Genomic DNA, 16377 nt, shown 5'->3' on the forward strand with positions numbered 1-16377 from the left:
ACAGTGAAGGTTGGTGTAATATTTTTCAAAATGCTGTAACAGTTTCCAAATACAGATTATGGAATCTTATGCTAGAAATAAAGATAATATTTTAGGGCCCGCACATTTAGCTTTAAAACTGTCCTTGAAAGGATGACTTGTCTATGTTGACAAGAACTTCTACCTGTGTGAAATATCTTATAAAGATAGCTTATGACTAGCAGGTCACCATCAAATAGTAACATTAAGAATAGTCAAGTCTACATTTGTAAAGACTTATGCATGCAGTTTTGTCTCTTACACATTGTTTAGATGTGTGGACTAGTTGTATTGTGCCTCAAACACCAACAAACTTGAAATTACACTATGTAAATATATACATATATGATGCTGTATATGTTTAGTACCACAGTAAATATAACTGTAATCAAATGATACTAGACATATGTAGGACCATAGTTAAATTCCAATTAAGAAAAAAAGCCAGAAAAAAATCATTTTTTCTAACAGTATTTCACAGTAGAAGGAGGCAGACCGTTTTTTCTATGAATTTCCCCCCCCTCAGGATTTGTAAACATCATAGCTATTATTCTATCAATATAATAATTGAATATTTTATTCATAATGGTAAGTAGCTAACCAACATGAATAAAGTTGTCATAACACAGTAACACTTTCAGACAAAACAGGTATTTATTAAAAGAAATGTTTATAAATATTTTGTCTTGCATTTTAAACTACATTTTCATAAATAACAATATTTAAAAGTGCTGAATATGGTAGGATAGTCAGCAACGCCACTGTAAACAGATTTGTTTTCCACTTTGCAGATTTTTTTTTTTTTTAGATCCCATTTTGTCAAACACTACAACAGTTAAAATATTTGCATAGGGAATAGAGAATAGCCCTTTTAATCATCTCCTGAATTCTATATAAATTACAAAACCAAATGAGTTTAAGAAACAGTTCGTGAAATTGTTCTTATATATATCCAAAAAAAGCACACAGGTTTCAAGTAAAAAGAATGATTAAAAAATTCCCCAGACTTGCTATTTGAAGCATGTTCAATAAATTAAAAAAATGAGAGGTAGTAAAACAAAGGAGAAAAAAAAACAACCAAGCAAGCCCCAGGAAAATAAACTAAGACCTGCATCCCACCAGTTACCGTAGAGCAGCCGACCCGCCTCGGCAGCAGCGGCTCCAAGCGGGAGAGAGCTGGCACCGGAGGCTGCCGGCAAGGAGGAACTGGGTGGTTGGAGCCAAGCGTGTTGGGGCTAGATTCTGCTCAAGAACACAACTGCCAGACCTTCCAGTTCCATCAAAAGCAACGGGCTTATGCCATGTTTAGTCCTGCGTGAGTGAGAAGAACCTTGCCTCTGAGGTCTTACTATAAGACCAGAGTTGTCAGTATTAAATATATATATACACACATACATACATACATATATATATATTTAACAAGTATTCAAAGCCATGTCTTGGTATCTCTTTAGCAGTGTGTGAGGGATGCTAACGCTCATTTTGCTTGTATATGGTAGGTATGAAGATGGGGTTTTTTAAGTTCCGAGTCACTGTCTCTTTAAACATCAAAATGCATCCTAAAATTGGACATTTTTTGATAAAAAGGCCAAGCAAACACCTATTAAAAACACCATGGCAGCCAAGTGATGGGAGTACCGTGCTGCCTTAGCTCTGATTAAGGGCTCAGTACAGGATTCTTTACCCAGGAAAGACACCCGTTGTGTTTCCGTAGGCATTTTGCTTGGGTAAGGACTGTAGGTTTAGGAGCCCTTGAAGTTTGGTTTAATATTACTCTCCAAACCCCTCGTTTTCAAGGAGTTACACAAAATCAATGAGGCTAGAAGCTAAGATAACACTTCTTTAACCTGCCACCTCGTAAAACATTACTTTGTTTAAAAACATTTTCTACTAGATTTAGCTTTCAAAAAAAAAAAATCTTACAGGACAGATGCAATTCATCAAAATGTTCTAAAATGCTCTAAAATGCTACATGTAGGCAATCTTTTATTAAATTTCTTTATTAAAAAAACTAAATTATCAAGCTTTTTGTTGTTTTTTGTTTTTGTTTTTTTGTTTTTTTGCTGAAGTACATAACATTATACAACAGTGTTAGAACTGGATAGCCAGTCTTTAATAAATGAATTACAGTATCTGACATCTGAAATGTACATTGAAAATCTTTGTTCTTTTAACAATTAAACAATATCAGCGCATAGATTGTGTCACCCAGATACGGATCCCTTTAAGTGGTTTGTGCTTTTTTTTTCTTCTTTTTTTGTTTTATTTTTTTTGACATTGCAAACTCTGTAATGAAAATGCCACAGTTTTGGCAGTGAACAACCAGAGGAATCCTCCGCTTGATTTATTTTAAATAAACAGTGATAAATAGCTCTTTTTTTTGTTCTGTACAGAAATATTGGCTTCAAAAAGTCAGTGTATTGTACTCAGTAGAGCATGTTGCGTAATGCTACACCTTAAAAATTGGCTTTTTTCAGTTAGTGATGTTAAAAAATGCAAGCCTCTTTCTGGTTTGCTGCAATTGTTTCTATGTACCATAAGACTGTATTGCACAAAAAAAGTTCTTAAATACAGATATAATTTATGTTATTGGATTAAATATTGCAACAACTAAGTGGTAAGTGAAGCAGTTTTACCTTGCACATGCAGTGTGAGGATACACAAGGAGACTGTTCATAAAACTACAAATACATCATTGCAATCTTGACTGCAGTAGGGTGAAAGGAGTGTGAAACAAATGTATTTTGGCAAATCCATTGTTCCCCTCCCATGCCATCTCGAGCAAGGAGGACCTTGGTAAAAATGTAGACAGAGACCATAATATGTATTTGTTTTCTTCACAGTAGCCTGAGTAGTGCTAAACTGTAGTTCTCCAGGAACCCAGCTCCAGATGTTATTAAACTACTTTTCTTCCATCCCACCCACCCAAAAAAAATCAAGTTATTCTGTTTGAAAATTAAAACTAGGTTTCAGAAGTAGAGCCTGTAATACTTTCAACGAGAGACTTATAAATCTGAGAGTTCAAAAACCTTGGAAAAGAGTCTCTGTGCATTAGGGTGTATATCTGGAGTTGGGCATCTTCATACATGTGAGGGCTGGGATCCAACAAGTTTCTGTTGATCACTTCTCTCACCCGGGAATCAAGACTAACCTGAAGAAGAGGAGAACAGACAAATATTAAACAGTAATATCGGAAAGGCTGTTATGTGTAACTTTATTTCATAGGGTGCACAGAACATGACAAGTTTATTAGTTTATTCAAGTAACGCTCTGTGCTTCTTTCAGAGCCACCACACAATTACAGACAGACCATCGACTCTATTGCAGTTTTGACTTGGTCTTTGCATCCGTCTTAAGATGAAGTGCAGCTGTATAACAGAAAAAATACAATGGACTAAATAAAGTTCTGCAGCAACCTGGATTTCTCAAAATATGTTATTTTACCTTACTTTTATTTATTTATTTAAAATAATTTCTCTCAAATGAATGTTGAATTACTTTCATTCAGAGAGCTGAAATATTTTTTTTTCTGACCATTTGTGGTTAAATCTTTAGAAGCTTTCTATTCAGCATTCTCGTCTGGCTGCCCTACAGATTTTTTCCCATTTTTTTTTCAGACACTACACTTGTTACTCGCAAATTACACAGAGTTTTTTGTATTTTTTTTCATGTTAATCTCCCTGTTAATATTAACTATTTCAGATTTGTTTTTCTTTTCAAGACCCTTTAGCAGCTGGTGATTTTCAGGATACCATATGTCTATACCAAAGTTGTTAGCAAGTTTTACTTTTAGCTTCTCATTTACTTTCCATTTGTAGTGAACTTCTGCGCCTAGGTAGAAAAAGGCATATTATGCTTGGGATGAATGCACAGATGATTTTAGAATATCATTTAGAAGTTTGAGTCAATGTACAGCTTATCCACAAATGGTCCAAAACCAGTAAAATTAATGCCTTCTGGATTAAATGAAACGGCAGTAGCAGGGGAAGCCACCGGGGCCAGCAAGTGTTTATACTCAGCTAAGAGGCAAAAGGCTAAAACCCTGAATAGGGAAATACCAGGTATAGATCAGTTAAGCTACTGTGATTTACACCAGGTTGCAGTCTGACCCCACAACTCTATAACTATATAAATAGATATTCATATTCTCTGAAGGATTGAGTTCAGCACTGAAAAGCTCCATGTACTGAGACAGCTTGATATGTGAAGGATGCTAACAGACATGAAAACTCGGGACGCGTGTGGATGCGTGAGCCTGTGGCTTGTCTATTTGTGTATGTGGTGAAACCAAGTCTTTGAAATACAATGGGATGGGATGGTGTGGTATTGAGGAGTAAATACATATTTTCATTACATCTTTGGGAATGGAATGGAATGGAATGGAATGGAATGGAATGGAATGGAATGGAATGGAATGGAATGGAACGGAACAGAAGGGAACGGAGTGGAGCAGAGCAGAGCAGAATGGAATAGAGTTAGAATAGAATAGAATAGAATAGAATAGAATAGAATAGAATAGAATAGAATAGAATAGAATAGAATAGAATAGAATAGAATAGAATAGAATAGAATAGAATAGAATAGAATAGAATAGAATCTGGCATTGTCAGTTTGTTGGGATATTGGAGTACATTACTGCCACAGCTCTTTCTTTTCCAAGTTTCACTGTTACTTGGTTATGGGTCACAAGGCACAGCTATGATGCAGACTAACTGTGAGTAAACTTGCGTGTCCACGCTAGCAAACAGTACCTATTACTCAAGCGCGCTATTACTGCAGAACATCCATTGTGCCTGCTTAACCCATCTCTCTCTACATCCATCTACACATCATCTACGATCCATCTACACTCTCCATCGAAGTGCTCATGGCTACGTCTGTGCGCAGCACCCTGGGGCGCAGCAGCCAGCCCTGCTGTATGCCTCCCTTACGTGTGGGCAGCAGTGCTGCATCAGCTGCCATGAACAGCCTCCCCCCTTTCCCATCCTGGCGTTTCCCCCCTCCCCCTTGTGCCCTGCGCAGCCCCACAGCCAGCTGAGTTAAGGAACTGATCCATCTGAAAGCAGCTGGTTTTCAACCCAGGCATTTTTCTGTTTGAATTCATTGTCTAACTAATGTAGCTGTGGAAGCAGACCGGACTGCACAGCAGGAGTGAACAGACAGACCGGTGGGGCTGCTCGGACACTGACTATCTGCTTTTAGACACAACAGCGTGCAGGGTGGTAGTGTTATGGTAGTTTTGAGAAGCAGTGTTGCAGCCATGCGTCTTCGGAATTTATTTGGATAGATTTCAGTCCTAGACGGTTGCATTTCTGTAACACGGAAATGACACACTAAGATTTAAGCACTTCTGACACACATACACATAGGTGTGTCTTAGCAAAAACAGTTTGTGCAGCTAGCTAATTGGTTCTTCATTATCAAACAATAGCTGGGATAAAAAGCTCAAATTTGGTAGGATGGTGGAGTTTTGTGCCATTGAATATAGTAAAAGTTAATCGCACTTATAGAATGGAAAAAAATGTAGTTATGGAACTATTAATTTACATTGTAGTTTTTCAACGACTCACTAAAGCCAGATGGCAAAACTAGTTGGAATTATTAAAGGTATTTCCTTGCTAAACAGATGAATACAAGGTATGTTTTTAGAACACTAAGACCTTCTGCCTCAATAACTTCATCACTGAACAAGTAATGCTAAATATTTCAGCTCGTATGCCAAAAGAGAACATCTGGAGTGGGATGCCTGGATGAACAAGAGCTTTTCAGCTCCCATGCTGATCTAAAGCATTGCAAACAGTTCTTGTTTGCCTCCTAAGATTTCCAGTAGGGGCAGGAGCAATTGGATTGATGATGTCTACACATGTCCAGTGCATCAAGTTTGTGAGTAGTTTTATTAAACCCTGAGTCAAACAACACTTAGTTAGTATTTTAATTTTAACTGCTGGTTGATCTTATCTTAGAAAGACAACTGAGCATTCAGCACATATATACATACCAGAGATACTATATTACGCTATAAGGAAAACTCATTATTAGCTTGCTGTACTGGCAGTTATCTCACTCCAAAGCAGAAGAATGCACTATGGCACAAGAGAAGATAATGGAGCTATAAATTGCTGTTGGCTTCATTCATATGAATGAAGTTGCAAATTATTACTGAATGCAGTGCAGAAGTAAAATGTAGGAAGGAAGGTCCACAGTGAGCATAAATTAGCATAACGCTATTGAGTAGAAAATCAGACGCAATGCACAGAGACAAGGCAGAGGAGCTAAAGGTACCTGATGTGGCCTAAGAAAGACTCTTCTATAGTGCTTATATATTTATATTATTTATATTATATATATATAGTGCATATATATTTATATTATATATATCTCTCTACTGCAAAACATGGTTTGATAGGGGACGCTTTTTCTTTACTCCAGGTGAAGGTAATTCAGAATTTGTCTATTTCAGTTTAAGGGTTGAGGAAAGTCTTATATAATTTCCTAGATATTATCATACCTTTCATTAGAGAAAATATGTGGTCTCCATTCCCGGACTCTCACATAGGAATAACCAGTGTAAATTTGGATTTTCTCCCAGACAGCTGTTACAGCAGATAAATCTATAATGATTCTGATTTAAATTCCTTAGTTTGGGTGCCTTTTCTCCAGAAATCCATTTGCATTACTTACTTCCTCTCTCTGGCAGGCATGTAGCATTACTAAAGAGGCATACCTACTTCTCAGCCTTCTCTTACTGGAGTTTCTTGAGTCTTATAGTGACCTTTGAGGTGGTGAGGCCAGTTATGCTAAGTGGCACGGCATCTGTGTCTCTACTTCTTCTAAGTAGAGGCTAGGACTTTCTATACTAAGACTTTCACCTGACAGATCAGACAGACTTTCAGACCCCCATCTGGCAGTCCAGGGTATAACATTTCTGCTCTGGAATAACAGAAAATGCAAAGGTAACGTTTACGGCTTTACCTCTTTTGGTGATAGTATAGAAATGTAATCTTCATATATAAGCCTTGCTTTTTCTTCAATAACTTTCTTGTTCTGTTCCTTCTTTAGATCTTCACATGCAAGCCAGAAAAGCAGGTTCTCCTCACTATACTCTGTTCGAAGAAACTCTCTGAAAAGGTTCCTCCCAGCTGGTGTTTTCATCATCTTGTCAAAATTCTGAGCCCAAGACAAAATTTCATCTGCAGTAGGGTTTTGGCTGCAAAAGCAAAGTATCGTTACAAATATGCTTCTATTTTTGTAACACTGTTTTCATACATTTGTCCAAAAATTCTCCTTTCAACTGCACTCTAGTCCAGAGTGAGAACTGGAAGCAACAAGGCTTGATCAGTGACAGGGGAATTTCGTTCACTCTTCACTTGTTCATTCATTATCTCAATAGCCCACTAAACGTGTTTAATGTTATGAGACATGCACTTGGCTTTCTACAAGTTTTCTACTTGTGTTGCTAGCCATCAGACTCAAAGACAAACTCCCACAACAACACCGAATTCCTGCCTCTGCACTTAAAGGAGATGTGATTTCAGGAAGCTGGCAATAGAGTCTCTTTCATGAGGGGTTTAGATGACACCTGATGTCCCTGCCTGCTTCTGATGGTATTTGGCCAATCACTGCCTGCCACAGGATTTGGTTCAGGAAGGACAAGAAAAACAAAAAGCACTTGGCAGCCAAGAGCATACTAATGAGGCCAAACAAAATAGTAATTCAAAGAGCTTTTAAATTAGCATATTTCTCTGTGCTTGTACCTAAGTGTTGCTAAGATTCCCTCTGTTTGGTGCTATTGACCTGAATGATGATCTATTGGCACGAGATGTGATGGACGTTGCTGGCAAAACTGGAAAGAGAAGAAATGGGAAAAAGTCCTTATTCCCATTTTCTGAAGGAAACTATTCGTGGCTTGTAGCAGTGGACACACTGGATAAGTGATCAGAAGACTAACTTGCGTCATTAGTCCATTAATGTACCAACGAATAGCTTGAGAAGGTAATACTCCAAGTTACTTAACAGCAGTTAAATACGGTTTCAAACTTAATTCTGAGCACTCATCCTCCCCTTCCTGATAGGATCCAACACAAGAGCTTTACTAGCTGTTGTTAATAGCTTCCATGTAATCACGCTGCACAATAAGTGACCTTTGTCTATATGATTTCACTTCAAGACCATTTATCAACTCCTACTCTGCATGCAAGGCAGACCGCGTGATGGGAAGCTATTTGTGATAGCTTTTCGGCAGTCCAAAAGATGTAATAAATGAGAAACTGTTTAAACTATCCAGCAAAATAATTGTAATCTGAACTAAAAAGTATCAACATACAGATTTGAAGGTGAAAAGTCCTCTTTCTGACGAGAGTGAAAGGAAGCTGCTGAGGTGGATGGAGCTGACAAGCATCCTGTGTTCCCTTGTTGTCTACTGGGAAGTGCTCTTCACAACAGTATTTTGTAGAAATTTCTGACATTGTCCTCTCATAAGTGATCATGAGTAGCAATGAAGACAACGAGTGGTTTGGGTTGCTTTTGCCATCAATCATATCCTCTAGAGTTAAGTTTTAATTTGCTTTGTATGGGATTAGTGAATTCAAGGCCAGTGATAGGTTAGCATTTTTCTCAACACAATAAACACGGGCCCAACCTTTAGACAGAAATAGAAGCTCAGACTTTCAGTGTGTGTTAGCCCGTTTTTCAAGGTATGTGTTTCCTTGGTTAATTCCAGTGAAACCATAGTCCAAGCTTTTATGAAAGGTAGCCATGTTAAAAATTTGACTGTGAAGTACACTTGTGCCTATTAGTTTTTCTTCTTGTCTGAATAAACAGAAGAAAATGATCCTACAGCTAGCAGAGGCTTCTTATAGAGACCCACAGGTCTGTGGATCCACCCATGCACCTCCCATTCCTCCCCACAGTTCTTCCCCACAAATAAGAAACTGTAAGTAAGCCTGACTTATGAATGTCTCTGCTGGCATTTCATTGTCAGGTCTGATTTTGCTTCCTTTTGTGTAGAATGTTTTGGAGGAAAAATTATTAAAAGGACATTCCTGAAGCATAAACCCCAAGGTAATTCTTGATATTAGTTATAGGCAAATTAAAAACATTTGTTAGATAACAGTTTGACCGACTTACCATTCTTCTATGACTTGGATACTCTCCATTTTGGTTGTATGTGTTGGCCTTCCTGCATTGTCTCCTCTATCTTCATTCCTAACAGTGAGGCTGCAATGTAGTACAACACTTTATTTTGTCTAGAGAAAGTTAATTTAAAACAATGACTATAGTAATGCAAACTTTTAAAAGATACAAACCTATGTAAAGTGTCATTTTTCACTCTTGCCCCTAAAATTTACACCCACGGTTTGGAGAGAAATTTTTGAGGATGACTTTTTTCCCTTAATTCTGATGAATGTTAATTAACAGTTGCTATTAGCATGTGTAATTTTTTTGCAAGCTCACAGTTAATCCACTGGAAGATGGACATAGAGGTCACTTTTGGAGTGATTTCACTTAGTAAATTGAGTATATTAGTAACGATAAGGATAGCGGGGATAAGAATATCTGGATTGGACCTTGATGAGGCTCTGGTGCCCCATCAGTTCTGGATGGTTGTTCATTCTTTATGAACGTTCCCTTTTTTCTCTCCAGGATACGGTGGCAGTAGATGGCTTGGGTACAGAACTTGGGTACTCATGGCAGCCCCTTATGATTTCCTTCTCTGACCCAAATTTGTTTTTCATTCCAAAAAGTAAAACTTACTGGCCTCTCAAGAGAAAGACATCCATTACCCTCACATTCCCAGAAGCAAGGAAAAGAAAGACTTCCTTTAGGTAAGGATGTTTTTAATTATTTTCTTTTCCTTCTCTTTTGAGCTGGTAACTATCATCATACATTTTTCTGTAAATATCATTTTAAATGGATTTGCTTTAGTGGTAGCGACTTCCTCTGTGTGTGCTCTTTATGAACGTTCTGGAACATGGTATTGCCACTGAAAACACAATTCCTAATAACTACTGACACAAAGCACATTTGGAGTGACATAAGTATTCATACAGGAAACCGAGTTCCAATAATTAAGCTTAAGAAATGGAATGCAGTAAGGAGATGGAGATTTCCCCTCATCAGGTGTTCCCTACATGTCCAATTGAGAGAAAACAAGCAATGAAACAAAAAATCTTCCCTCCCAATCCTAACAGAGCTCATATTTTGAATATTGAGTATTCACCACACAACAATGCTTTCAGTCGTCCTACATGGCAATATACAAAAATATGTTGGTAGCATAAAGTTTCTCCCTCCCCCAATAATTTGAATAACTTCTGCTCAGCTCTAAGAAGAAATTCCAGCTTTGAAATATTTTTAGCACCAATAAACTTTCTTTCTAGCCCCTCTGCATTGATGAGTTTCATCAACGCTTTTTCAAGTGTTTGGCAAAGTTGATATGTGGTCTTAAATACTCTTCTGAAAAGTGGAAAGTTAAGCTCCCAGGTAAAGCAGAGCACATATTAAGACTTAAACATTACAAAGACGTACACTTTCAAAGCTGTTTGATACTGGTTGCTCCTTCACTTACCTGCCAAGACCTTAGTTCAGGCCCTTGGTCCTGCTTCCCCTGTTACAGCGTAGGAATGCAGCTCCAGTGCTGCTAAGGTGTTAGGGTGTCATCAACTGCTGCAGGAGAAACAACACATCCTGAACTCTGGGGTTGGCAGGTAAAAAGCCCTTCCGTCTCCTCTGACCTGTTGCTCATCAGTCTATAGAGGGAGCACCCAGGAAAGCCAATGGGAGTTCCGTATACAGGAGGAGAAAAAAAAGGGACCATCCATCCACTTTCTGTCTTGTAATCTTTAAGTCCACACATGTAACTGCTTAGGGTCACCTTGCATCTGGCCGGAGCACAAAGTTGGGGTGAGGGAGAAGCAGGGAAGGCACAAAGCTTCTCTCTCTCCCTCCCTCCTTTGCAGTCCATAGGTAGAGCAGCATGTGTCTTCTCTGCTAGATACAGAGAAGTGAGTGTCCTTTGGTTTCATGGGAGAGTAACACCATGGAAGGAGGAAACAGTTTGTGTAGGCTGGGAATGTAACAGGGTGTTCACCCAAGTCCATCCAAAAGAGAATGAAGCTGCCCGTTTTCTGTCCTCCATCACATGAGCAGCAGCTAAACTGTATTGAGATAATTTACTTGTCGGGCAGTAGGCTTATTCCAAGGTTTGGATGCAGAGTCTTACTGGAAGTAGAAGGTGACTCATCTGAGAGCAGTTAATCAACACTGCTAATTTAATTTGATGTCTGGGGTCAAATACTATTGTTTTGCTCATGTAAAAATCTCTGCTAAACTTAGGAAAACCCACATGGGCTGATGAAGGTGGAACAGAAGTAGTGAGTGGTGAGTAAGAAAGAAAAATAGGAAAACAAACAAGAAAGACATGTTGACTTCATTGCACTTTTTTTTTCCCCAAAGGAGTAATGGATAGGCCCTACGCATTTTGATTTTCTACAAGACTACGTCTTGGTAAAGAATTCAGATGGTAGGCCCAGAAAGTAGTGGGTGGTTTTCTGGTACCTATTCCAGAGTGACAATGCGAGGTACACACTTGGCCCTAATTCCTTCATCTCACCATTCCTAGCTAGAGTTCAATGGCTGAAGTTAGTCCGCATTGCAAAAAAAGGAAGACTCTAAAGAAAGAAGCGTTACGCTTGGTTGGAACACTTTCTCAAGTTTGGGTATTATATTTAAAACCGTGCTAAATTTATAATACATCTTGGCCCAAATTCTGTATTATGTTTCCAGTGACAAACACTAGCGCTACATTTCAACTTCTATTTATCTGCATCTGTCAAGGCTGGAGTTCCATCGGATACATTACTTTTGATATGTTTTTCCTGTGAAAGAAACCATCATTTTTATACAGAAGTACATTCAATTCAGACATGTTCTGTTTTCACTCAAGGAACTGGTTCATGTTTGCTTAGGAAAAAAATTAAATATTTACACATTTGTGACTGCAAAGCTAATTTGAAAGCAGCCTTTAAATAAGTCTGATCACAATAACAGATTGCTACCTTTTACCTCAAAATGACAACACTGCATTGCTATTTGCTATGTTGCTATCTTCAGTTGAAAATACCCTATCTGTTCACATTTGTCCGCGGAGATATGTGGAATTCTGTGGAATTCAAGCAGTGTTCAGTGGCAAAGGCACCCTGCATACCTTGAGTTGGTGTTCTTGATACATTATTCCATCATGGAAGCTAGCTGATTATGTCAGAAGAATTACGCTGCATAGTATAAAATTAAACAGAGCAAAAGTAACAGGATAAAGATTAACAAAATGATCTTACTTAATTAAGGCTTTAAGAGGAGGAAATTGCTGACATGCCTCACCAAAACATAGTTAAATAAAAGGGAGATGTTCTGGAGAGACATCTGATGTCAATTAACATATATGGTGCCATTATTATTTATTAGTTGGAGTACATCCAGCAGATATCTTTAAGATTTAGAGATGTGAATTACCCATGATATAAGGACAACAGAACTACTAGTGCCTTAAAAAGAGAGAGTTTGGGGTGTCTAACGGTAGAACTTAAGTGGAAAGCCCAAACACTGGTTTGTTTTCTGTTCCTATGGAAGGTTTGTTCTGACCATTTTTAAGCTGATTTTATTGCTTTGGAGAGTATGGTAAAAAGTACTTCAGTAAGCCCAAGTGGCCTGACCTCGATGTACCTTTCAAATATATTTTGGGTTCCTGACTTCTACAAAAACAATAGTTTCTTTAACTACTGCAACAGTATTATTATGAGTAATTTCTGAGTGAGTGCGCTTCTATTTTGCCACTTCACAAACTTTGTAAGTAAAAATGTTAATGACCAGAGACTACTGGAAGAAGTATATGAAATGAACAAATTATAACACGTAAGGTTAAACCGGTCCAGGTTCCTAGCAGATGTCTTTTTGGAGGAACTACTGGGATTCAGAAGACTAATCTTTATTTAGCTACTATTATTCAGCTCTTAATATTCATATTCAGCAATTAAATAGTTGTTCTATTGACTAATTACTTCGCTACACCAGTATTGCAGGCCACTGGTGCATGGTAAGGTAAAAAAACCAAGCTAATTGGATAAAATCATCAAGAGAGTTGGACTCATTTAAGAGCAAAAATCTCACTGACTCTTCCTCCAGCTGTTTCCAGCTGGTGGTTTTAGCCTTTTTTTAAAGTTGCTTCACATCCCTAATGCTGCGCTTACTTTCTACTGCCATTAAGAAACTGAAAATCATTTAGAGCTCGGACCTGATCTTTCATTCTCTGTCTACCCGGTACACAAGTAGTTTTTAATTCCTTCCCAGGGTCAGATTCGGATGAACCAGTAGCCTAAATGTGGTGAGTCGGTGAAAATATTGTTACCATTATGGCAAGAAAACTATGCCATTGTGACAAGTGCTAAGATTATTATTCTGGCCACACCTGGCTAACACCAGTTACTATTTACTCAGGTATTTTCTCAGTTATGTGCATCGTATGCATCACAGTATTTTGCAATTATGTCTGGCACTGAAGACAACATGATGATTAAAGACTCCTGCCTTAGTAGTGTTTTTTGATGCTGCCATGAAGATAAGGAGTAGAAATCAAACTAGGACACTGTGAACTAGTTGGTAGGCTATTGGGTTGCTGTTCAGGAGGTCTGTGCTCAATTCCTACTTCTTGGCTGAATTTTGTAGACGCTAGACCCCGCAGGGCAATGATTACACTTTAGGCTGAACCTGTATGTGTCACACAGTTGGGCCACAAGCCCTCTAGCCACAACTGTAACACAGAAACCTTCCTTACTCCAGCCCAAAGGCTACACAGTCAGTTGCACATACATAATCTAAAAGCAGAATTTGGTTTTCAGAAGAAAAATCAATATTCAGTTAAGATCCTCCGGATAACAGATGTTCTGACATGTTTCTTTCACTGATCTACCCTTTCAAAGAGTGTATCGCACTGGCACCACCCTTCACCCTATCCTCCTCCTAGGAATTTTTGTTATCACCAGATCAAGAGACAAAATATTTTTAGGTCATAGGTCCAAAAGCCAAGAAAGATATTTTTGATGCTTGAGTCCAGCTTCGAGCGAACGAGCTACAGGCTCACTCAGGACTGACATAACTTAAATAATGTTGATTTAATAGATACGGATTAAGTGGAGGCCTTAAAAAGACATAACTCCCTCCCCCCGAAAAAAGCACAAGAGATCAAGATTTAATTATGATGTTAAAATTCCGCTATTAGACGATGTAAAATGGCCATTCCCCTAAAATGTTGACAAACACAGGTAGAATTTACCAGATTAAGTTAGGAAATATTTTTTCAGAGTTGTTTGGAGGAGGAAAAGCCTTTCTTTAAACAAGCAGGTTAGTGCACTCACACCCTTCCTGTGGGACTGTGGTGGGGCAGATGTCTTTCAAGCTGTTCTGCTGAAGCTATTCCACTTTGGTAAAAATAATAGAATACTCATTGCACAAGACAGAAACAAGACACTCTGAACTTAATGGAAATCATCCTGTAATGAATACTTAAGCATTTTATATAAAGTACAATATTTTATACAGCTTTGAGGGGACAGCTTGAAAACAAGAACATATGATTAGCGTGTTTTCCTGAAGTGAGGGGGAGGTGGGTTTGAAAACTCTGAGACAAAGGCGGACACCAACTCTACATCTTTCACCAGCTGGGTAAATACCTTCACTCTTCAACCCAAAGTGGTTGTGCCCCTGCCTGTCTCCAAGCTCTTTGATTCCTTTACTTTTATTATAAGTGTCTGGCATAAAACATACTATATGAGCAGAAACTTATTTCTCCTCATTTTAATTAGGATGCAGAAAAGGTGCATGCCAGTGTCTTCTCTCATTTTTGCTCATGGCTCAGTCTGATTAGACTGTCTTCAGTAGAGTCAGTCATTGGAAAATCAGCTGTCTGCACAGCTCTGTTCACAAGTGACTCCTACATGCTGAGGTAGGCTCTGGTAGAAGCCAGAGATGGATGTTGTCCCCGTACGCTGTATGGTGATGCAACAGACAACTCTACTGGCACTTTAATTTCTTTTATGAAACCAAAGAAAAAAATTACTTTTCTGTCACCTTGTTTTTGTGACAGATGGAAGATTTAAGCCTGACAGCAGTGAAAACTAGTGTTTGTTTATGAACAGAGGAGCATGATGTTTTTGCTATATTGTACAAAGCAATAATAATGAAAAATAACTGCAATATTATCAGCATCCATTAATAAAGAACAATACAGCTATGTTAGTATCTGTATTAGATAGAGTCTAGTCAGTAATGCTATATTCTATCTCCCTTTTAATGGCACAAAAATAGGCACCCAAGAGAATTAATTTTTACATGAACAATATTATCCTTTTGTTTCAGACAAGTGAAGGATAAAAAAATTCTGCCACCAAAGTTAGGAAAAGAGATCACTTTTTGTCACAATAAATTAATAACATCCAGAATAATTAGTCTTAGAAGACCTGCAGCTTAAGTCATGATTTTTATGAAGAAGTGATGCCTTGCACTAGATAATTTTGTAGGCTCAGAGAAACTTGGATTATATCCTTCATGCTCCTGGCTGTATTAGAGAGGAATGGAATGCATCAGCCATCAAAGCCATGGGTTGTGGTCTCTTATCTCCAGCCTCTGAGGATTTATCTCCTTGTAAGAATAGCTAGACAGACTAAAGCACTTAGACTGTTGTAATAACACCAGTGTATGCAAAGCATAGATGTGTAGAGCAAACTTCAGCCAAATTAGTGGCACTAAATAAATTCTAGAGTGAAGGCTTGCGTTGACCCCAGGGGTCTGCAAGGCCAGTATAAGTGGTGTGTAGTTCATCCACAGAAAGTCGTGAAAGAGTAAAAATTGGAAACTTGGTATTTCCATATGTCTACATTGGTTGTCTGCAAGAAACTTTGGAGCGGAACAGTGGTCAAGAGCCTTTGGAGTCATTTACTTAAATTAATCAGAATCTCATCTTAACTCAGTCAGCAGAACATGTTAATTGCTGTTCCAAAGCATGAACAGATCAAAAAAAAGTGAAGTTTTTTTATTTTTAATTAGTGTCCATCTAAGTTCTTTAATGAAATAAGATTTACATATCTTCACTGAATTCAGTAAAGAAATGCAGGATGTAAAATTTTATACTGAAAACAAGTTAGAATTTTAGTGAAAAATAGCTACATCCTCTGAGTAAAAAATGAATCGTCTTGTGCTTAAATTTAAATGATGGAGATTGTGTTTAGTAGACTGACACAGGAAAGCAGTCTGTTGGGGAAAAGCCAACAATTACCATAAGGCTATAATCAGCCTACTTGGCAGTGTCCA

At 38.1% G+C, this 16377-nt stretch overlaps 1 protein-coding gene across 1 annotated transcript in view; it reads right to left on the reverse strand.

Moving 5' to 3' along the window:
• Nucleotides 1-2402: 2402 nt before the first annotated feature.
• The window catches only part of RGS17 (regulator of G-protein signaling 17), a 29609-nt gene continuing 15634 nt past the window's right edge, over nt 2403-16377 (reverse strand). The window contains exons 2-4 of the mRNA XM_009884053.1: nt 9145-9234; nt 6991-7225; nt 2403-3169 (exon numbers count right to left, since the gene is read on the reverse strand). Coding sequence (XP_009882355.1) covers nt 2981-3169; nt 6991-7225; nt 9145-9234 — 514 coding nt within the window. The 3' untranslated portion in view covers nt 2403-2980. The remainder of the gene's footprint in view (nt 3170-6990; nt 7226-9144; nt 9235-16377) is intronic.

The sequence above is a fragment of the Charadrius vociferus genome, unplaced genomic scaffold (assembly GCF_000708025.1).
Source record: "Charadrius vociferus isolate BGI_N301 unplaced genomic scaffold, ASM70802v2 scaffold494, whole genome shotgun sequence".
NCBI lineage: Eukaryota > Metazoa > Chordata > Aves > Charadriiformes > Charadriidae > Charadrius > Charadrius vociferus.